The sequence below is a fragment of the Acinonyx jubatus genome, chromosome C1 (genome assembly GCF_027475565.1).
Source record: "Acinonyx jubatus isolate Ajub_Pintada_27869175 chromosome C1, VMU_Ajub_asm_v1.0, whole genome shotgun sequence".
Taxonomy (NCBI): domain Eukaryota; kingdom Metazoa; phylum Chordata; class Mammalia; order Carnivora; family Felidae; genus Acinonyx; species Acinonyx jubatus.
The window spans coordinates 157,241,764-157,264,686 of NC_069381.1; the positions used below are offsets into that span (position 1 = coordinate 157,241,764).

At 39.3% G+C, this 22,923-nt stretch overlaps 1 protein-coding gene and 1 long non-coding RNA gene across 3 annotated transcripts in view; both read right to left on the reverse strand.

Annotated features, from left to right (window-relative positions):
- Positions 1–22,923, reverse strand: part of LOC128314062 (uncharacterized) — a 263,838-nt gene that overhangs the window by 191,301 nt on the left and 49,614 nt on the right. The gene's annotated exons all lie outside the window — the stretch shown is intronic.
- The window catches only part of TLK1 (tousled like kinase 1), a 196,332-nt gene that overhangs the window by 135,759 nt on the left and 37,650 nt on the right, over positions 1–22,923 (reverse strand). The window contains exon 1 of one of the 2 annotated variants that reach the window (XM_027055511.2): positions 11,381–12,110. The exons of the other annotated variant lie outside the window; for it this stretch is intronic. Coding sequence (XP_026911312.1) covers positions 11,381–11,519 — 139 coding nt within the window. The 5' untranslated portion in view covers positions 11,520–12,110. Of the gene's footprint in view, positions 1–11,380; positions 12,111–22,923 lie in introns of those variants that run through there. 2 annotated transcript variants of the gene reach the window in all.

Consider the following 22,923-nt stretch of genomic DNA (forward strand, 5'->3'; position numbering starts at 1 on the left):
ATAAGAACACATGAAAAAACACAATACAAGGCACTTTTACAATTTTCAATGCAGTGCTTTCAAGTATATTTCTGCATATCGAAAGCAATATGAAAAACAAGATGAATCATAAACACTGCTAATCCAAATATATACTGCTTGATGCTTGCTTAAATGTTATAAACATGTCTCATAAATTTGATCAATTCTCAAGCCACAGAAAATTACAAGAACTAAAATAATGAAAGTAGCAATTTTGAACAACATTCGAAATCTGCCTCTGTCAGACACAACTTTACTAGAATTCTTCAACAGCCCAGGGAGACAATCCATGTGAATTAAATGTGCTCCAGCAACAAGGGACCTCTATCCAGATAGTACTTGTTTCTTATTCTTGCCATTTATATATATTTTTAAGTTTACTTATTTATCTTGAGGGAGAGAGAGAGAGAGCACAAGCAGGGAAGGGGCAGAGACAGAGAGGGAGAGAGAGAATCCCAAGAAGTCTCCGTGCTGTCAGAGCAGAGCTGGATGTGGGGCTTGAACCAATAACTGTGAGATCATGACCTGAGTCAAAAGCAAGAGTTGGACGCTAAACCGACTGAGCCACTCAGACACCCCATTCTTGCCATGTGAATAAAGAAAAAAAATTAAATTCTAAAGCATCATTATATCTATATATAATAGTAATATTTAACATATAATGACTGCTTAATGTGCCACAAATTTCTCATTTAATTCTCACAACCTTGTGAAGTAGTTACCACTAGTATCCCAACCTACAATCAAGAAAATCTATAGGTGAGGCACTGACAGGTTAAGTAACCACAGTTTAAGTGACAAAATTCAAATGGGAACCCAGGTCTGACAATTGCATGCTTATAACTATTACTTATGTTACACTAACTTACTACATCATAATGCTTTTTACATATGGTATCAATATCCAAAAACTAAGGACAATGCTGTCAACGAGGTCAAAGAAATAGGAGACACTAGACAGAAAGAGGAGTAGGAGCCAAGAGCTTGCAGAATACTGCCACTTACTAGCCTTCGGTTTTTTACTGTATAAAAGCATAAAAGTTTATTAAAATGTTTAAAAGTATAAAACAAAAAGTTTTTAAATAGAGTAAGAGATGCCCAGAAAAAATATAATAAAGCATTTGACAAACTCGATTAGATACATGTTCCTTGTCAGGTTTGCAACCTTTCATTTAAGTGCAAAGCACTGTGTTAATAATATTTAAGCCCAGTACTTCATAGGATGAGTTGAACCTCATCTGCTTCAAAAATACATGCCCATCTCATGCACTGCAGATACATGAACTCAGTACAATCCTTCATACAATATTTGACAACACTCATCAAAAGTCCTAAAATTGTCATATCTTTTGCCCTGACAATTCCACTGAAAACTGTCTTTAAGAAAAAAAAAAAAAAAAAAAAAAAGCTTTTATTCATTATACCACTACATAATAGCCAAAACAATAAAATTTAAATTAAAAATGAATAAAAAGAAAAAAATAACCTAAATAACTACCGTAGTTGTTTTTGTTCACCATAATCCCTTTCTCAGGAAAACTACCACTCAACTAATCTGTGTGATCTTAAGGGGATTATCAATCATGATTTTCTGTGGGTTCCCCAACTCACTCTACCCACAGCAGCTAGTTACCTTGCAGAACTTCATCTCCCAGGTCCCAGTGACTGGTTAAGAAACTGACAATTAGAAACATCAGCATCACAGGTGTAGGGATGGCTCCGTTGGTTGAGCATTCAACTCTTGATTTCAGCTCAGGTCATGATCCCAGGGTCATGGGATCAAGCCCCATGTCAGGCTCTGCACTGAGCATGGAGCCTGCTTAAGATTCTCTCCCTCTCTCCTTCTGCCCCTCACCCCCACTCTCGCACTCTCCCTCTCTAAAATTAAAAAAAAAAAAAAAAAAAAAGCAGCAACCCAAAAATGACTGACATGTGGACATCAGGAAAGGGAAGCTATCTTTCAATTGTGGTTGCTACACTAAAAGGTTATGTGTCTCGAAGTTCCAAAAAGAGGCTACAAGAATCCAGAAATGGAAACAGAGACTCAATGCCATTATGTGAAATCTTGAATCTAAGCTATTTCCAAAGCCATTCCAGCCTCTTCCACACATACAATTCCCAGTCACATAAACCAATACATTTCTTTTGTTTAATTTACCAAGGCATATGTTAAGTTTTTATCACAGGTAAGCAACAGAACCATGACTAAAACACTACCTAAAGAAGAATGCTTAAGTTAGTAAATTATAGTACATTCATCCAATGGAATACTGTTGACAAAATAGGGTAACTTTAAGAGCATGCACTCAGGAGCCTAGTCTGAGTCCTGGCTCTGCTACATGTTCTCTATGCGTTCTTCAGTAAGTTACTTAACCTCTCTGGGCCTCAATTTTCTCATCTGTAAAACAGGGATATAACAGAACTTACTTCGTATGATTGTTACAAGTAAATGACTTACTATTTACAAAGTACCTAGAATAGGGCCTACCATTAATAAGTATATGAATATTTTAAATAAATGAGGGGCGCCTGGGTGGCTCAGTCGGTTAAGCATCTGACTTCCGCTCACGTCATGATCTCATGGTTAGTGCATTGAAGCCCTGCATGGGGCTCTGTGCTGAGAGCTCAGAGCCTGGAGCCTGCTTCAGATTCTGTGTCTCCCTCTCTCTCTCTGCCCCTCCTCTGCCCAAACTCTGTGTGTCTCTCTCAAAAAATAAACATTAAAAAATAAGTAAGATACATAAGTAAAACAAGTAACATACTAAGTTGACTAAATCATATAATTACCATATATTTAAAAACGTGTGCACAGAAAAAAGGAAAAACTGTATTTTTAAAGAGGCAAACACACTATTTATCCAAAGAGAAAAAAAAGTGGAACATGCCTCAGATCTTATGAGAGACAGGAGGAATCTGACTGGCCTCATACAAATCCCTATGACCTTCACAAGTGTCACAATATTTTATCATCAGATGGGAAGCACATACACAGTGTCAAGTGTCAATCATAAAATCACACAATGTATCACATTTAACAAAACTAGCGATACTATTAACAATAAAGCTTAAGAATTTAAATCTAGAAAAAGTTTGTCATTACCTCCAGCTGAATCAGTTTCCAAGGAAGGCACAAAGTTAGGAGTGTGACCAGTGAAGAACAAATGTTATCCCAGAAGTCACTCATATTTGGCTTTGTAATGCATCTTTGTAGAATATACACATTTTTGCTTAAATATGGGTATAACTTGTCTTCTTGGCAGTCCCAATATTTCAGAACTAATAATGAAGCCACAGGAGAAGATTTAAGTTTCAGGGCGCCTGGGTAGCTCAGTGGTTAAGCATCCAACTCGATTTCAGCTCATGTCATGATCACCCAGTTTGTGAGCTCAAGCCCTGTATCAGGCTCTACGCTGAGGGCATGGAGCCTGTATGGGATACTCTTTCTCCCTCTTTCTCTGTCCCTCCCCTCTCCCCCCAAAAAAGAAACTTTAAAAGTTAAAAAAAAAAAAAAAAAGATTTAAGCTTCGTAACCTACCCACTGGATCAGCTCTGTCTTTCCTCATCATGCTTTGAATTCCTATTATTAACCTAGTCAAATTCTCTGTCTCTCGTTAGATTTACTAAATAATACATATTATCAAGAGATTTTTTTTGTAAGCAATAAAGTAATTAAAACTAAACACTTTAAAAAATGCTTCTTATAGACAAGCCATAGCTTCAAGCCTCTTGCTTCAAGCCTCAAAGCACCTCAACTTTGTTCAGAACCTTATGTACCAGGCTATAAAGCCTCCTGTACTCAGTAGGAAATTCTTTGTTCCAACCCTAATGTTTATTTGTTACGGCTGTGGTGGGCTTATGAGGCCAAATGGGAAGATAAATGGCATTCCAATTTAGATTATTAAACATAAAAATAAGGTTTTTCACTAGTGTACCTCTAACATTTCCCATGAAGAACTAAACATATCTGAAAAAACGAAATGTAAGATTTGCACAGCTGGCATAACTTTCTAAATTGGGTTGTTTGGTTTGGGATTTATTATATGTGTCTTTTTTTTAATCTTATCTTCATACGTGTATAAAAACTCATGCAAAGGGGCACTGGGTGGCTCAGTTGGTTGAGCGTCCAACTTCGGCTCAGGTCATGATCTCGCGGTTTGTGAGTCTGAGCCCCGCTTCGGGCTCTGTGCTGACAGCTCAGAGCCTGGAGCCTGCTTCAGATTCTCTCTCTCTCTCTCTCTCTCTCTCTCTCTCTCTCTGCCCCTCCCCCACTCACACTCTCTTTTTTTTCCAAAAATAAATAAAACATTAAAAAAAAACTCATGCAAAAAAAAAAAAAAAAACTAACACAAGTTTATAGGTAAACTGAATGGGCCTAAAAGATTAGTAAATTAAAATCTGTGAAGGAAAAATAAGAAAGTAACCAAAACCAAATTTCTGTATCTTAGGTAACATATCCTCGTGATATGTTACCTAAAATGTAGACACTACATTAAAATGCAGACTTTGCTCAAATTTCAGCCCTAGCATTCACTGCTGCATCACACAAGTTTCTTCACTTCTCTTGTGCTTCAGTTTCCTCATCTGTAAAATGAGAATGAAAGTTGCGTACACCTCACAAAGTTATGAGAATTAAATGAATATATGCAAACAATAAATTGTGGCTATTATTGTTGGTGCTATCCATAATATCACTCTCTAAAATATAACCTAAGAATTACTAACATAAGTATCTTCCTGGGTCTGAAAATATGTGCACCTTAAGATACATAATCACTCAATTTTTAAGAAGACTTAACAGTCTTTCAACAAAACTTTGTGTTGGGTGCCAATACAGAGGACATCCTGGTATGCACTAAGAATACAGAAATGAACAAAACACAATCTCTGAATTCAAGACCTCTCCATCTAGCAGGCAACACAAATAAAACTGTGATAAAAGGCAGCACAACGGACGTGCTATTAAATAATGACAATCCTAACTCAGGGGGGAAACACTCCAGAACCTAGCTACTTCACTTCAGAGTACCACACTGTTATTTATGTAACTAACATTGTTTTTAATATATTCATAACAGTGTTTTTGAAAGTAGATCATTAAAAACAAGATCACTCAGCACACTACTTACCAAGCTCATAAACTTGAAAATTTTTTCCATAATAATGAAGGTGATATCTTCCCTTAACAAACCCAAACATAACCTTGAAAAAGTCACACTGCTTCTTCAAGAAACATCTCTTTCACCAATAAATAAAAGCTACCAAACTTTCCTCCAATAAGTTATATCAGGACAAATGTCAAGAGAATATTTTTGAGCTGGTCAAGACCTCTGAGAGCCTCGAATCCAAACCCCCTCATTTTACAGATGAAAAGAAGCCACAAAGTATAATAGAAAAAGCACTAAGTTGAAAGTCAGAAGAGTGAATTTTGGTCCCAGGTCTCTCACAATAAAAGCCTGGGTAAATTATCTAAGTTTCCTCATCTGTAAAATGAGAGGTTTGGACTCAATTGCTTCCAAGGTCCCTTTCAGCTCTACAATTCTCATTTTATGAAACTGAAGCAGAGAGATAAGCAACTTGCCCAAGGTTACACAGCTAGTTAACGGCAAAGCAGGGACTACACTTGGATTTCAATTACGATCAATGTACCTTCTCATCTGTACCATACTGCTTCTCTTACTTCGTAACACTATTCTTCTAAATTTTTCTTAGATTTTTGGAAATGATTAACAAGCGTTTTATGAAACTAAACGATTTACTCCTATGGCTCTTCTATAAAAACAGCTCTAAATCCAAGTGCAGCTAGTTCATGAAGTCTCGAGCTGTGTGTCACTTACTACACTTCAGTTGAACTTCAACGAAGTTATGGGAATTTATGCTTAAGTTCCCTAAAATCTAACTTTTCAATCCAACTCATAAAAGAGATTATGTTCCTTATAAAATTAAAATATGAATTGTTACAGGTAATGGTAAGTATTACATGCATAATTCTCTGAATACGAGGAGAATTAAAATTCTTCATTTTACTTTATGTCCTGGTTATATTTAATAGGCATTTTTAAATTCAAGAGTAATCAATTTCAACACTTTTCTTTCATGTATCTTCTTTTCAGACTCTCTAGCTTTAAAACCATTAGAACAGATTAAGCATATTCCTTCTGAAATCACATAAACAATTACAAATAAGACTATAAAGACCGGTGAGAGTTTCTCTTTCAAAATTGAAAATCAGCCCCCACAGTATTCTAAAATTCTGTGCCTGAATATATTACAAACTCTACTAAACTGTATCATAAGCAGCATCTGATTCCCTAAAATGCCCTCAAAGCTTATTATATTTCACAGGGAATTTAGCAAGATTTCAGGAAGACTAATAGCGTTGATTCCAGAAAATACAAGAAAATACTCAGAGGAAAAGCACAATAAAAACACAAAATAAAGTCAACAAGAGTTTCATACCAGTGACTGAAGAGAATATTCAAATCATTCACACACATATAAGTACAGTTTAACTATAGAATTAAGTGATTTTCAAAGAATCACAGAATGTTTATATTTTTAAATTGGATGGGACCTGAAGTCACTTAATCCAATAGCACTCAAAATAAGAATCAACAGAATTTATCTCTGCCTCGCCCAAAAATGTCCCTGTAGACTGCTTTAAATTCTTATTGCTAAATACTTCCAAGAGCAGTTTTTTCCACTGTTGGACAAGTCTAGCTGCTATACAGTTCTTACTAACATCCTTGCCAAAAAATTATACTGAATTCAATCTATGCCTAACTTTCACCTGCTGGTCTACATTCTAGAATAGCAGAATGAATCTACTCACTCTGCTATTTACATTTTTGAAATACAAGACAGCTATCATGCTTCCCACCATTTCAGTGGTCTCTTCTTTGGGCTATAAATGTATAGTCCACAGATTTCTTGTGGGTTCTGGAGACATTTCGGAAATACGGTGTACTTCCATACTGAAGTAACGTTTTAAAAAAACCTGCCACTTGTCAAATTTTGGTGTAATATCAAAGAAGAATAGACACAATTTCTTTAAAAAGACTATTAAAATACATCATCTTTTCTAATTACCTATCTATATGAAGCTGGATTTTCTTCACAATACCTCAATCAAAATAAATCATAACAGACTGAAAGCAGAAGCAAAATGCAGCTGTCTCCTAATAAGCCAGAAATTAAAGTGATGTAAAACTATGAAACAATGCCACCACTCTCACTCAAGTTTTTGTTTTACAATACTTTTTCTTCATTTAAAAACGTTACCAAGTAATCAGTTTACTATTTTTAGATAAGTTAGTACTTTTGAAATTATTTTGAAAACAGTAAATATTGATAGGCATATCCCACATAAAATCTCTTTATAGAGTTCTCAGTAATTTTTAAGACAGCAAAGGGTTCCTGAAACCAAAAAAAGTATTTCCCAAGGGCAGATTCCCAGACCTCTAACTATCCTGAGATGCTCTCTTTTCTCTCTCCTCTAATTCATGAATGTGCCTCTGTAAAGAAGGCACCAACTACATATCTATTCCTAAGCTAAAACCCTTAAACATACAACCCTGTCCTCCAGCTAGTGACTACAAGCAATTAAATGGCCATCTGGTACACCTTTATTTTTAACATCTCCCTACAGGTATTAATCATCCAGAGTCAAATACTTTAATTCTTCTATCTAAGGGATGCAGTCTGTAAATATGAAGATAAAATGAGCAACAGTTTAATTACACTGTGGTATTATCTTTTTAACCAAACTACTTTCACTGTTTACATAAAAATAAAGCAAATTATTCATATCTAGTAAGATGGAACAGAAAGAAAATCCAAGTCTTCTGTATAGTCATTTGATTCTTAGCAATAACTTATTCAAAAGTACCCATGTACTGATAGGCAAGAAAAACTCCATCTGTTCTTCTAGCCAATATGACACTAGGTTCCTAGGCCTCAGTAAAGCAAAACTAACCTTTATTTGGAAATGCACTTAATTTCTTCTCATTTCCTTAACCACAGATTATTAGAAGATAAAATGGGATAAAGATTGGGGCACCTGGGTGGCTCAGTCAATTAAGCCTCTGACTTTGGCTCAGGTCATGATCTCACGGTTCATGAGTTCGAGCCCCGCACTGGACTCTTTGCTGTCAGCACAGAGCCTGCTTCAGATTCCCTGTCCTCCTACCCCCACCCCTCCCCAGCTCATTCTCTCTCTCTCAAAATACATCAATAAACTTTTAAAAAATGGAATAGAGACCACAGGTTTATAAGATCCAACATGAAATCCAGAGTGAAAACTGCTGACACCTCTCAGGGAACTTCAAGACTGATAAAGGAAAAGCCCTGGGACTCTTAGGAATAGAAGTGGTCTATCCTCTATCACACAAATTACTAAATTCCAACAAATCCCTCATTCTTATAATATTTAAAGGTGTATTTTATTTGTAATCAAGTAAAACTATATTAATATGAGAATAGAGTGAGAAAGGAAAGAAGAAAGCCAAAATATAGAGCATTGAAAATAATCACAGTATAATATTAAATTTTTGGTTTCAAATATATCAAAACTTCAAAATAATCAATTTTTACAGTTCTGACCCATCTTCAAAAACAGCCCATGTTTTTGAACTCCATGAAGGAGTTCCTCACGTAACTTTGTACACATACATCCATGTATCTTTTGAGTTTAAATTTTTCTATTATGTTGCATGAAATTGCTTCAATTCTTCAGAAACAAAGTTTGTTTTCACCTTGATCCATACATCCTTTTCTTTTTTAAATGTTTACTTTTTAGAGACAGAGAAAGAGAGAGAGCAAGAACAGGGGAGGGGCAGAGAGGGAGGGAGACAGAGGATCCCAAGCAGGCTCTGTGCTGACAGCAAGAGCCTTACGTGGGGCTCGAACCCACAAACCGTGAGGTCATGATGTGAACCGAAGTCAGCCACTTAACCGACTGAGCCACCCAGGTGCCCCAGATGCATATATTCAAGTTCTACTAATATTAACAGTTCTTACTAACAGTCACCCTAAGTCCAAAACTCCCTCAACTTACATCAACTTATACAATATACTAACGTGTATATCCACAAAAGATGTTAAACACTTGTTAAAATGAACACTGGGATCTCACTCAAAAGTAAATGTCTCCATCATTATGTCTAAGGTTTCATATATGCAATTCCTATTATCATTAATGATATCCGAAAGACAATAGCTTCAGAATAAATACATAGAACCCTAGAGAAAATTAACACAGTTTTAACTTACATGCTGGTTGGTCAAAAAGAAATATACCACTGTGGCCACAGAAGTACTTGATGAAATATAAATGTTCACAAAAGCACGTCTTGTTATTTTATTAATAAACAAAAGATTCACTAATTTAGTTTACATAAAAGCCTACTGTAATCCAAACTGCTACAAAGAATTCTAGTTATTTGGAAGCTCAAGCTAAATTATTCTAACCCCTCAGGATTTTCAAACATCAGGAAAATTGCAGAATGACATAGAAGTTTTTTTAACTAGAGTTAAAGTAACCTCAGAAACTCACAATCTAGACTTTGTAGCCCCTAAATTACTAATACTGATAATTGATGTTACAGATGAACAATTCAACACTACGTCTTGGCTCAGTGAAATGGCTCAATACATACTTGAGAAATAAATGAATGACAAAAAGGTATAGCCTTTTAAAAAGATGGTCTTTCCCAAGACCATCATTTACTATCACTCATTACACTATTACTGATAACACTATCATTAAGTATCTTAATGAAACTACAGATAAAAATAAAAGCATACTAAAAGCACCAACTGCTCTATTTACAAAATAGAATTTGGAACATTCATTTACAAATTTTCAAGTGCAAAAAGAAAAATCGCCAGATGCACTATATTTGAATTAGTCAATAAATAAACTTTTATCTTCTAATAATCAGAACTCAGTGTTGGGGGTAAGATGGAAAAGGGGAAAATGTCTCTCAATGTACTCAGCATGCTTAATGGATGCCATAAATCAAACCTTTCCATGAATTTTCTGGAGCAAATTCATGCCAATCTTTGAGCCTATTGTCACTTTCACACATGCTCACAGGAACAAGATGACAAAGAATGCTATGCCTGAACCACTAGATTCAGGGCACAAAACACTTGATTAACAATTGTCAAGGCTGGGTAGTAAATATTGACAGATATTTTCAAAATAAATTAACCCCACCAATACCCACATAAACCAAAGCTCCTGGTTTCCTTTAAGGATTCACAAGACTATTGGACTTCCAGACATTTATTGAAAATGTGGTTACAGTCTCCTTGTGTGACACAACTGGGAGTGAACAACCCATTTACCAACTGCTGATGAATACCGCTAAACGTTTTCCCAGACAAAAGAGCGTTAAACGTGATTCCATGCGCATTTCTTCCTCCCCCATAAATGCCTCTTCTTCCAAATTTCATTTTATGTCGTATACTTAAAGTTAAATACAGCAAGTTGAAATCTTGGTCAAAAGCACTCCTGTGTCTTTACTAGCTGTGTAACTGCTACATCTGGTGGCAGCACACTTGCATGCAAGAAACCAGAAAACTTAGAAAACAATTGTAACCGATTTGGTGCGTGTTTGCAGTAACCTTTACGCCGATATTTCCCACAAAACCCACGACCCTGTCAGGGAACAGTAGCCTACTTGCACAAGAGAGATAACGCACCAACACGCAGTGGGTGATGGCGAAGGAGAGAAAGTTGCAACCATCTGGAGAGGGTGGTTTCAAAAGCCTGCCCACGAGTCAGTCTGCCGTTTAAATTGCTCTAAGGGGCCAGGCAGGGGATCAAAGTCGGCTCTGATAATTTAAGCGACTCTCCCCCAAAGGGCAGGGACCCTGCTGGCGAGGGGCATCCTCCAGGTCCCGGGCTGCAAAGCTCGCAGAGCGGGGACCGCCTCTATGGGAGGAGTGCGCGAGGGAAGGGGAGGGGGCTCGAGGATGAATGCTTCAACGGGAGGGAAAACCCACCAGAGACCGGAGGCCAGGAGGTTAAGAGTACTGAGTGTACTAGCAAATGGAGCAGAAAGGGGCTGGCGTCCGGGGGGAGGCTTCCCACCCTAGCAGCACGGGCTCTTAGGAACCCCATGCGAGTCTGCGCGCCTCGCCCCGTCCCCTCCAGCGCGCACCCCCTCGTCCGTCTCCGCCGCCACCCGCGAACCACCACCCACAGCCAACGCACTACCTCCCCGGAGCCGGGCGGCCTCGCGTCCACCTCGTCACCATCCCCCACCCCGGGGTCGGCGGAGGAGACCTGGGGGGCGCGGGGGCCGCGGCGCGAGAGACGAGGCCCGCGAGCGGGCGCGGGCGCGACGGCGCTTACCTTCCCTGGGCCTCCCGGATGGCGGCGTGTGATTCAGCAGGGACCTGGCCGCCGCCGCCGAGCCCGGGGTTGGAGACGTGGAGAGCTGGGACCAAGATGGCGGCCCCTCCAAACTTCCACTGCTACTTTGGACACTCATCAAGCTACTTTCTGGGAACCCGACTCCCCCCCTGCGACGGCAGCGGCGGCAACGGCACCGGCACCCGCCTCCGTCATGGCGGGGGCCGCGCTGAGGGCGAGCGAGGGAGCGAGGGCAGGGAGGGGAGAGTCAAGGGGATGGGGGAGGAAACCGAGAAGGGGGGAGGTAGGAAGGGAAGAGGTGAGGGGAGGAGAGGGGACGGGGAGGAGGAAAAGGGGGAGAAGCGAGGGAGCAGGCGGGCGCGCCGGGGAAGAGGCGGAGGGAAGGAGCGCGGCGGCGGAGGCGTCGAGGGGGCGCCCGGCGGAGTGCAGGCGGAGCGCAGGCGGAGCGCGGGCTGCGCCGGCCGAGGAGACTTCCGCGAGCGGAACCTGCCGGCACCTCTGCAGTGCGTCGGCCCCCGGCGTCGCCTGGGTGGCGGCGGCGGCGGCGGCGGGCGGTGGGTGGCGGCTGAGGCGGCGGGGTAACCTCTGCATCAGTTACAGGCGGCGGCGGCGTCACGCGCCGCCTGTGCAAACACTATCGCGAGGCTCCTGTGCCTCCGGTAGCGGCGGCGGCGGCCGCGGGAGCAGGCATGGGGGAGGGACCTGCCAGGGGTTGGGGGCGGGGGGGGTGGAGAGGGAGCGAGCGTGTGAGGGAGGAGACGCGGGTGCCGGGCGCCCCTGGCGCACCCGCGGATCTCAGCGCGGCGCGGGAGCCCTGGGCCGGCTGACTCGAGAGCGCGGGGGCGGCCTCCCCGCGCCGGCCGGAGGGAGGCGCACCCCGCACGCTCCCCCGCCGGCACTGGCTCCCGCTCCGTTGCCACCTGACTCCCCCTCCCTCCCGCGGAAGCGCGCCTGGCTCCCGACCCACACCCAGCCTGGGGAGAAATGCTTCTGCTCTCGCTGGGCTGTCCTTCTCAGGAGTTCGATGTGATCATTTCTCAAAATGGAACTGAAAAGTTAAGAGTTGCTTCTTTCTTTCCCCTTGGTAGTGTGCGAAAAAACCTGCGTGCGTCTCCCCGTCTGCAGAATTGTAGTGATTACCGAATAGAAGAGCTACGAAAATAAGTTGGGGGCGGGGGAGGGCGAAAATAAAACTTTATGAATGTTTTCTAAAAAGAATCTTTACCGGTGTTGTGCACTCTGTGTGTGGTGTACAGTTCTTTGTTTTAAGACAGTAAGTGGATAATCTGGATAGAAAAAAACTTGATTAATGAATTCACATATTTAGGGAAACTATCCAGTGCTCATCTTGTAGGAGAGTATGGTTTCTAGAAAGTTCCAACTTGTTTTCATGCCGCCGCTGAGTTACGGCTAGAAAATCCCAAAGCAAGTTACAGCGTTTCCCAAAATGTATAGATACAGTGTAGCCTTCTCCATACCTTCACACCCACACACACACAAGACACACCACGGATTGGGCATCTTGTACATAAAGTAGCTGTGTAATAGCTCAGGAAAAACAACAAGGTTATTGCTCCCTTTAAGAAACCAAATTGACTAGAACACTAAAAAGATTATGATATAAAGCAACTGTACAGGCATGAGGAAATGGTATGATTACCAGGGGGACAAAAATGTCATTTCTATTTTTTATTTTTATGACTTTGCATTTCTCATAGTAATGTTATGTTCAGATAAACTATCATACTAGAATAGAGCCTTGGTTGTCAGTTATCACCAGAAGTAATTTTAGTTTTCTTATATTTCAGATTCTTCAATGAGTTCTTAGTCATGTTCTGCATTTCAGACTTAGGAGGTGGATCTCACAAATTAAACAACTTTTTGAAGTATAGCTGATGTACAATAAACTGCACATATTTAAAGTATACAGTATAGGTTTTGATGTGTATACAACCGTGAAACCATTTCTATAATCAAGATAATGAATATATCCATCAGTCTCCAAAGTTTCCTCTACCTTTGATACTCCTTTTGTACTCCCAACTGCATCCCCAAGTCACCACAGATCTGTCACTTAGTTTGCATTTTCCAGAATTTTGGATAAATGGAATCATATAGTTTGTACTCATCCAGCTTCTTTTTCTCAACATAATTGAGTTTACATTGTTGCACTTAATATTTTTGTGTTGTTGCCAGAGTAGCCCATTGTATGAATAGAACCCTGTTTATCCATTAACCTGTAATGAACATTGGGATTGTTTCCACATTGAGACCATTACAAATAATGCTACTATGGTCATTGGTTTGTGTAGAAGTCTGTGTGTGGACATATGTTTTCCTTTTTCTTGGATATGTATCTAGGACCTTACCATTATTAGACTTTTATACCAAAGTACATGCACTCTAAGGGGGAAACAGAGTTCCTGTAAGGACATGTAGGTAAATATATGCTCTTTCTGTAATTTAAGAGTAAGCTTGGGGCACTAGGGTGACTCAGTCGGGTAAGTGCCTGACTCTTGATTTTGGCTTAAGTCATGATGGCAGGATCGTGAGATTGAGCCCCACATGGGGCTCTGCACTAGGCGTGGAGGCTGCTTAAGATTCTCTCTCTTCCTCTTCCCCTACCCCTCCCCACCCAGCTCATGCTTTCTCCCTCTCTCTCTCAAAAAAAAAAAAAAAAAAAAAGCTTAGTCAGCTGAGTATGATGAAAAGAGAATAGGACAGAGGAAGTCAAGATACTTGGGTATTAGTCTCAGCAGATAACAATCCCTCTTGATTTAATTTCCTCACCTGTGAAAAAGGTTAGCGCCACTAGGTGGTCTCTAAATCTCCTACCAATGCCAAGACTTCTTACTGAGCTTAGCTCCTCTCCTGTAGTAAACACAACCCAACCAAAGAGATTTGATGGTGGGTTATCTTCCAACCTTCTCCACAGCTTCCAGTTATCTTTATACCAACCTAGGTTACATTTTATGCTGACCTGCTCCTTTTATTTTAAATGGCAAATAGAGGATCACAGCATATACATAATTCAATGTAGATATATTGTTACAAGTGCTGCCTAGGAAGGACAATAAAATGATTGATTCCTGCATTCCTGTAGTTTACATTAAAGATCATCAACGCTAACTTACTTGTAAAGAGGCTGCTGCCAGCAGTAGAGTTAACTAAATAAACCGTGGCGTAGCCTGAAAATGGAATATCATGTCATCATTTAAAATCAGATTTTGAAAGAATACTGAAAAAGATGATAAAATTTTTCACACTGTAGTAAGTGAAAAGGTGGGTATGATTCCAGTTTGTAAGTATGCATAACAAATGACTGCAAGGGTGCACCCCAAATAGTTCCTAATTGCTAGCCTCGGATTGTGACATTAGATAATTATTCTTTCTCCTTTATGATCTCCAAATTTGGTACAATAAATCATTTTATTTTTTTAAGTAAAGCATAAAAATTATACAAATAGATGGTTTTATAAAATGATTATGATAATGAAAACGTAGAGGGTGAGTAGAGGCTACCCTGCATCTTGCACATCAGCTAGTACAGAGGCATTCAAAAATTATTTGATAGAGATAGATAGGATGGCTAGAGTGACAATTTACACAATAGGAAAAGGTACAGAAAAGTCAGGAGAGTCCAGATTTGGACAGAAAGGAACACCTGCCACTCTGGGGATGGAGAAATCTCTGGAAAAGCAAGAAAGGATCGTTGAAAGGGGAGTTTTGGCAAGCTTCCTTGGGAAAATATGCCCAGAGGGAAAGCCAGCATGAGAACACAGGAGTGAACTGAATAAGTGAGAAGGCAGTAAACCTGCCTAGAAAGAATCAGGATGAGCTGGGGAAAGTGTTCTTTCTGTGAATTGAGTGCTCCATGAAGCCAGACTCAAAGCTTTAGTACAGTGCCTGGCACAGACACTCTGTCAACATTTATGGGATAAATGAATGATAAGGATTAGCCGGGATACAAGTGAGGGAGCAATGCAGGAGGGTCTCCTGATAGGTCATATACCAAAGGGGATATCTTAGCTCCCATCTATATACTAATCATAATTTAGAACTACATTTATTAGACTCTATATGCCATAGTAAAAATAGTTACAAAGCAGACAAAACTATAGCTATAATAAATGCATTTTATATTTATTATTTGATTCCTTCCAAAGTTGAGGAAATACTTAATGCCCAAGTTCCTTTTCCCCAAACCAACCAGAAAAGAGCCTACAGAATGGAAAAAGTGCCCTGAGTATTCCCCATACAGTGTGGTGTCGGAGCCCGTTCATATTGCCCAGAGAACAGATTGGGTACATCTCTCCCCAACTCAGAGTTCAGTGATGTCACACTGGTAGCTTGAAGTCAGCCATGGTAAGAGTATTTACAACCCCAAAGGCATCAAAGGCTACAAATCAGGGCTTCCTCACCAGCATACCGCTGCTCCCATAGTGCATATATCATTTCTTTACTGTTCTCTGTTTCCCCACCTTGGCTAAAAGCCTAGAGAGGACAAGGACCTTGTCTTTCATGTTTACAGTTATAGTCCCAGCATCTAGCACCTGCCTGGCATTGAGTTGATGCCATATGCACATTGGTTGAGCCAATTAGTTACCCATATAGTTGGTTAGCAAGCATTTGAGCCCCCTGAGCTAACAACTGGGTTGGCCGCTCTGGCAGAGGGAAAAAGGACCAAATATTCCACCACCCCCTCATGTTTCATTGGCCAATGTTTGTGATTCGGTAAAGTTTACTGACCTTGTTAGGGTTGCCAGATGAAATATAATTTTTTCATGGACCGTACTAACATTAAAAAAGTATTGGTTGTTCACGTGAAATTCAAATCAAACTGAGCATGCAGTATTTTTATTTATTAAATCTGGCCCTTTTGAACTAAGCAGAGAGTAGTTAACGAGTACTTCCTAGTAAAGTTGAATTCTATGACCTGAAAATTCCATTCCAAAGAATATATCCTAGAGGAATTCTTGCTTGTGTGCAGTAGGACATAAGAACAAGAATGTCCATAGCAGCCCAAAACTGGAAACCACCCAGATGTCCATCGACAGAATGGATAAATAAATAGAAATATGTATCTTCACACAATAGGAGATTATTCAACAATTAAAATGCTCACAAGCAAGGCGCCTGGGTGGCTCAGTCGGTTAAGGCATCCGACTTTGGCTCAGGTCACGATCGCACAGTTTGTGGGTTCAAGCCCCACGTTGGGCTCTGTGCTAACAGCTCAGAGCCTGCAGACTGTTTTGGATTCTGTGTCTCCCTCTCTCTCTGCCCCTCCCATGCTTGTGCTCTGTCTGTCTCTCTCTCTCAAAAATAAACATTAAAAAAATAATAAAAAAATAAAATGCTCACAAGTATAATGCTGATTTAAAAGAACAAATTAAAGAATGATGAAGTCAGTTTGACTCCATGTATAAACATTCCAACTAAATGATATATTGTTTAGGAATGTATATATGGCAAAACTAGGAAGAGAAAAGAAAAGGGAATGAAAAGCCAACATCAGAGTGGTTACTTCTGCCAAGGAAAAGGGGTGATGTACTCATGGAGAACAGACAGAGGCTTGATAGATAAGCATCAATAAATGTGCTACGTGTTAAGTTGGGTGGAGGTACAGAGGTATGTTTGTCTTATTCTTTTTACTTAAGCTATGCATGTATGTGATCTACTCTTATATGTATGAAATATTATCTTACAAATGTTTAAGAAATGAAGAAAGCTTTGCCTTCTCATCAGACTGAACTTAGATGCCCACCCCATCTCCTCTGCTTGGACTCATCCCCAGATTTGATTTCCTTCTTTGTCCAAACGTAGGCACACAGACGGGAGCTCTAAAGATGCCTGTCCTACCATTGCAATATGCCACCTCCATAGTCTTTTTGGTAGATGCTTAGACAGATGACTCCATCACATTGGATTATGAAGAATTCTCATTTTGCTGTGTCCTAACTGCCCTGCACAATTCACAAAGCCTGCTTGAATATTTTGGTTTCCACATCCCTGTAGAGATTGTTTCAGGGTTTTGTGCATTATATGCTAGGTCACACTTCCTCTGCTCTCTCCAGCATTGGAAACGGCTTCCTTCAGGTTTATCAACTTATGGGGGAGACGGATTGATCTATATGTAACAAAACTGGAATTACTGGATTTTCAAAACTGATTCATATTGCCTGAGGTTAAAAAACCATAATCAACTTCAGAACAATATTACCTCCCCAGAGTGCGCTAGAGGCTGTCGCCAAGGACATGAGTATTACAACATGTTTACAAAAACAAAGTACAACAAGCAAACAGTACTCAAACAGCAGATTTAAAATCAACAGTGTATCTCTTAACTAAGCCTACTTAGAAGAGTGGTTAAGAAAACATATAAAACCAAGTAATCTAGTGTTCTACTTCACTCATTCTGTTTCACTGATTACATTGAAATATAAATTTATCACATTAGAGAGAAGATCAAAGATTTTCAACACCTTACACTGAACTTTGTTTCTGCAATATGAAATTTTTTGTAGGCACAGAAAGTGATGGTGGTTTTTATAAAAATTAACATCAAACACTCTTGACTTTTTGACAGTATCTTTCCAAATACACAGGTTTAAGATTTACAAAATCAGGTGCCTGGGTGGCTCAGTCGGTTAATCATCTGACTTTTGATTTTGGCTCAGGTCATGATCTCCCTGTTCGTGAGTTTGAGCCCCACATTGGGCTTCTGCGCTGACAGTGTGGAGCCTGCTTGGGATTCTCTCTCTCCCCCTTTCTCTGCCTCTCCCCTGCTCTCTCTCTCTCTCAAAAAATATACTAATGAAGATTTTTTTAAAACCAGATTTACAAAATCACTTAATGCTTTTCCAAGGAATATAAAGTGCTAAATCTTTCTTAATTAGATACATGACAAAAATAAGTAGAGATGTCTATAACCTCATACATATTTAGAAACTTTGAAACACTTATAGAAATGTCAAGGTTTTTTTTTTTTATTTTAATTTATTTAAGTAATCTCTACCCCTAACGTGGGGCTCAAACTCACCACTCCAAGATCAAGAGTCACATGCTCTTCTGACTAAGCCAGTCAAGTACCCCTATAGAAATGTCAAATATTGATGAGAATTTCTTTCCCCTCCAAAAAGAAGTAAAAAATGCCACCATAAAGCAAATAGAGGCTTTCTGAGATGCAAGTAATATTCTGTTCCTTAAGCCAGGTGCTGTTTAGAAGCATGTGTTAAACAGTTTGTGAAAAGTCATCAAACAGTACACTTATAATAAAAAGTTAGAGGGACACCTAGGTGGCTCAGTCGATTAAGCATCTGACTCTTTTTTTTTTTTTACAGTTTTAAAAATGTATATTTATTTTTGAGAGAGAGAGACAGAGTGCAAGCCGGGGAGGGGCTGAGAGAGGGAGACACAGAATCCGAAGCAGAATCCTGGCTCTGAGCTGTCAGCACAGAGCCCAACTTGGGGCTGGAACATAAAAACCATGAGATCACAACCTGAGCCAAAGTCAGATGCTTAACTGACAGAGCTACCCAGGCACCCCATTAAGTGTCCAACTAGATTTCAGCTCAGGTCATGATCTCACAGTTCATGAGTTCAAACCCCACATCAGGCTCTATGCTGACAGCATGAAGCCTGCTCGGGGTTCTCTGTCTCACTCTCTCTGCCCCTCCCCTGCTCACAAACACACAAAAATAAATAATGAAAAATAAAAAATAAATAACAAATAATCAAAAATAAATAAACATTAAAAATAAATAAACAATAAAAAATTAGGAAAAAATGAAAAAAAACCCAAAACCCTGGCACTTGTAATTGTAAGTGAATATACACAACGCATATAAACACACATTTAAGGGCAAATAAATTGTTGTTTAATGAGAAAATGAAAAGGAGGGTTTTTTTTGCTTTGTTTTTTAAGTTTATTTATCTTGAGAGAGACAGAGTGTGTGAGTGGGAGAGGGGGAGAAGGAGAGAGAGAGAATCCCAAGCAGGCTCCAAGTTCAGCACAGAAACTGATATAGGGCTCCATCCCACGACCCTGGGATGGTGACCTGAGCAAAATCAAGAGTCAGGTACTCAATGGGGCACCTGGGTGGCTCAGTTGGTTAGAGCCACTATGAGAAAATCCTCAAGGAAATATCTGCTACTTCACTATTGTTCATCTTGGACACTTTGTAAAGAAAGTTGTTTGGGAACACTTGATGACCTGTATATTCACTGGTAAAAATAGTTATGGACTGATAAACATTTGTTTCAGGAAATACTTATGGAGCACCTACCCTGGGTAAAGCAATTTGTCAGGTGCTGTGGGAGTATAGAGGTGAATCAGACATGGAGCTTAGTGGCGACAGCAAAGAATAGTCAGACAAATGACTACCATCCCAAGTAAAAATGATTCATACCAAGGGTAAAGTATAGGTAAGTGGGAGAATTTAGAGGCAGGAGAGATCACATTTGAGGCTCCCTAAAAAAGGAGCAATTCTAGCTGGGCCTTGAAGTGTATCAAAAAGCGATCTAATTATTCTTTCCTTTTCAAGATTCAAAATTTAACCATCAGAACCCAGATCTATTCCATAAACAAACTGAAGATATTTTCAGTTTCATACAGTCTTAAACTTTTAGTTCAATCTTTGCTTTTATCCCCCTCCCTTTTTTTTTTTTTTTTTTGCTTTGTTTAGAGTCCACAACACACTTTCCAATCCCTCCTAGAACTGCATCTTTAATTTAGCATTCTCTTTGCTCTATGGGTTGAGATGGGTTGGGAGAGAAAAGGGACACTGGTAACAAAAGTAATTTTCTCCACTGAAACTAAGTCATCTATTACTCAACATGCAGAAGAGAAACCTTCTAATTAAGTCAAAGCATTATTTTTATTGGTAATCAACAAAAAAGCATACAGGAACATTCTCCCATAAATTGACACAATTTGATGAATCATAAAATCATGAATCACTGCATCATAAAAAGAACTCATGATTTGGAAGATAAGGGTTGGAAATAATTGGCAGAGATATCTAAAACAGACTTTAGCTGCGGACATAGTTAATATAAACACTAATAATGAGAGAAGAATTGGTGGTGCTAAGCCTAATTGAACTATGTAAAATGTAATTACATTGAGATTTTCTTTATAATGAAGGGATTTCTTCTGGGAAGCAATTTAGCTATATGCATCAAGATTCTTTTTGGGGTGCCTGGATGGCTCAGTTGGTTAAGCGTCCGACTTCAGCTCAGGTCATGATCTCAGTTTGTGGGTTCTAGCCCTGCGTCAGGATCTCCCTCTCTCTCTGCCACCCCACTTGCACTGTCTCTCCTCTCAAAAATAAATAAACATTTAAAAAAATCTTTTTAAAAAAATGATTCCTTTGACCCACTGATTTCATCTTGGGAATGTATTCTAAGAAAATAATCCTAAATTAGAAAAACAATGTGATTTTTTTCTCTTTCTCACAAAGACAATCTTTCAACATTATTTATAACAATAAAAAATTGAAAATATCCTGAATGGACAATCATAAGGGTATGGTAATAACTTATGGCTCATCTACTTTATAGAATATAGTAAGGTCATTAAAACGATTGTGAAGATTTTACAATAACCAAAAACAACTGATTTGCTTATAAGAGCATTACAGTGACTAGCACAGAATATAAAAATTATACATACAATATAGTCTCAATCATATAAAATGTATATGATAAAAAAAATTGAAAGGAAATATACTAAAATATTAACAGGGGTTTTCTCAATGTGTAAAATGAGGGCAGATCTTGTTGCTGGCCTTTGTACTATTGGATATTATCCAAATGTTTTATAGGAATAACAATTACTTTATGGGAAAAAAAACCTGTATATTTTCAAATGATTGGATTTACTAACCCAGATTAGATTAATAAAGAGCAACGAAAGGAAGTATTACCAGGAGATGGGGGAAAAAAATGTTTGGTACCTCCTTCTCCATAGAGCTTCCAAGGACTATTGTTTGACTTTTCGTGGATACAATTAAACAAATGTAGATTTTAAAAGTATTTGTGTAAACCTCTGAGGAACCCACCAGCAGAACCAGAGGAATGCCGACCTTCTAAAATCACAGTAGAAAATAAAAGCAAACAAAACCGGGTCCGCAGAGCAAATGACAAAACGGAAAAGAAATAGCATGCATACATGAAAACAGAGGCACAGAAACATGGCAATAGTGAGACTAAGCCCTGTAAGTTTAGTTATTAAATTTAGTTTCTCTGTTAATAGAAAAAGATTCTCAGATTGTGTTAAAAATTAAAATCCAATACTTTGCTGCTTATAAAAAATACATCTAAATGAAATAACACAAAAAGACTAGAAAAGACAGGATGGGTACAAATGTAGTAAGCAAGCTGGCACTATATTAGAGATAGCATTAGTAAGTTAAAATAGAATTCAAGGCAAGAAATTTTAAAGGTTATTTTGATTTAATACAAACATTAGATACCCCTTGTGCTTGCAATAGACACAAGCAATTCACAAAGTGGAAAATAGGATTAGTTAATTATGGGAATGTAGTCGAAACACCACCTCTCTGGTATCTGGTTTTCCTCTCCACCCTGAGCACAAGGGAAAACCATTCCCAGGTTACTTGCATTGAGAGGCGGCCATGTTACCAGGTATAGACGATAGAACTGGAGCAAAAATCAGGCGTGTCCCATCCAGGCCAGGGATCTGAGAGTCTGTGTGCCACCGGCACACTCCCCTCCTTTAACAGGGATTACAAATGCCACACAATAATGTGAAGCCACAAGATGCCAGTAACCTGGGTCTCCCAGTCACTACAAGGAGCCCAGCTGCCTTATAAGGTGGTAGGTACACTGGAACTGGACTTTGCATGCAGAAAAAAAAATCCGATGTTTTTTTTAACCCTCTGAAATTGGGTGCTTTATTTGTTATTTATAGCCTGTCCTGTCTTAATTAATACAATAGAGAAATGGCAAATGGCCCAAATAATCAAGAAATTGCAATTATGGGGTGCTTGGGTGGTTCAGTCGGTTAAGCCTCCGACTTCAGCTCAGGTCACGAGATCTCGCAGTTTGTGAGTTCAAGCCCTGCGTCCGGCTCTGTGCTGACAGCTCAGAGCCTGGAGCCTGCTTTGGATTCTGTGTGTGCCTCTCTCTCTGCCCCTCCCCTGCTTATGCTCTGTCTCTCTCTGTCTCAAAAATAAATAAAACATTAAAAAATTTTTTTAATAAATAAAAAATTAAAAAAAAAAGAAATTCAAATTAAACGATGAGGTACCACTTTCCATATGTTAAACTGGAAACAACAACAACAACAAACAACTTTAAACTTTAAGTACTAATACCCAGTGCATTGGGGGAAAAGAGAATCTTTTCAATAAATTAGGCTGTCAAATAGATACCCACATGAGAAATATATTCCAGATGGATTGTAGATCTAAATATGAGAATAAAAAATTAATCTTTAAAAAAAGAACATAGGGAAATCTCTTTATGACCTACAGGTAGGCAAAGGTTTCTTAAATAGG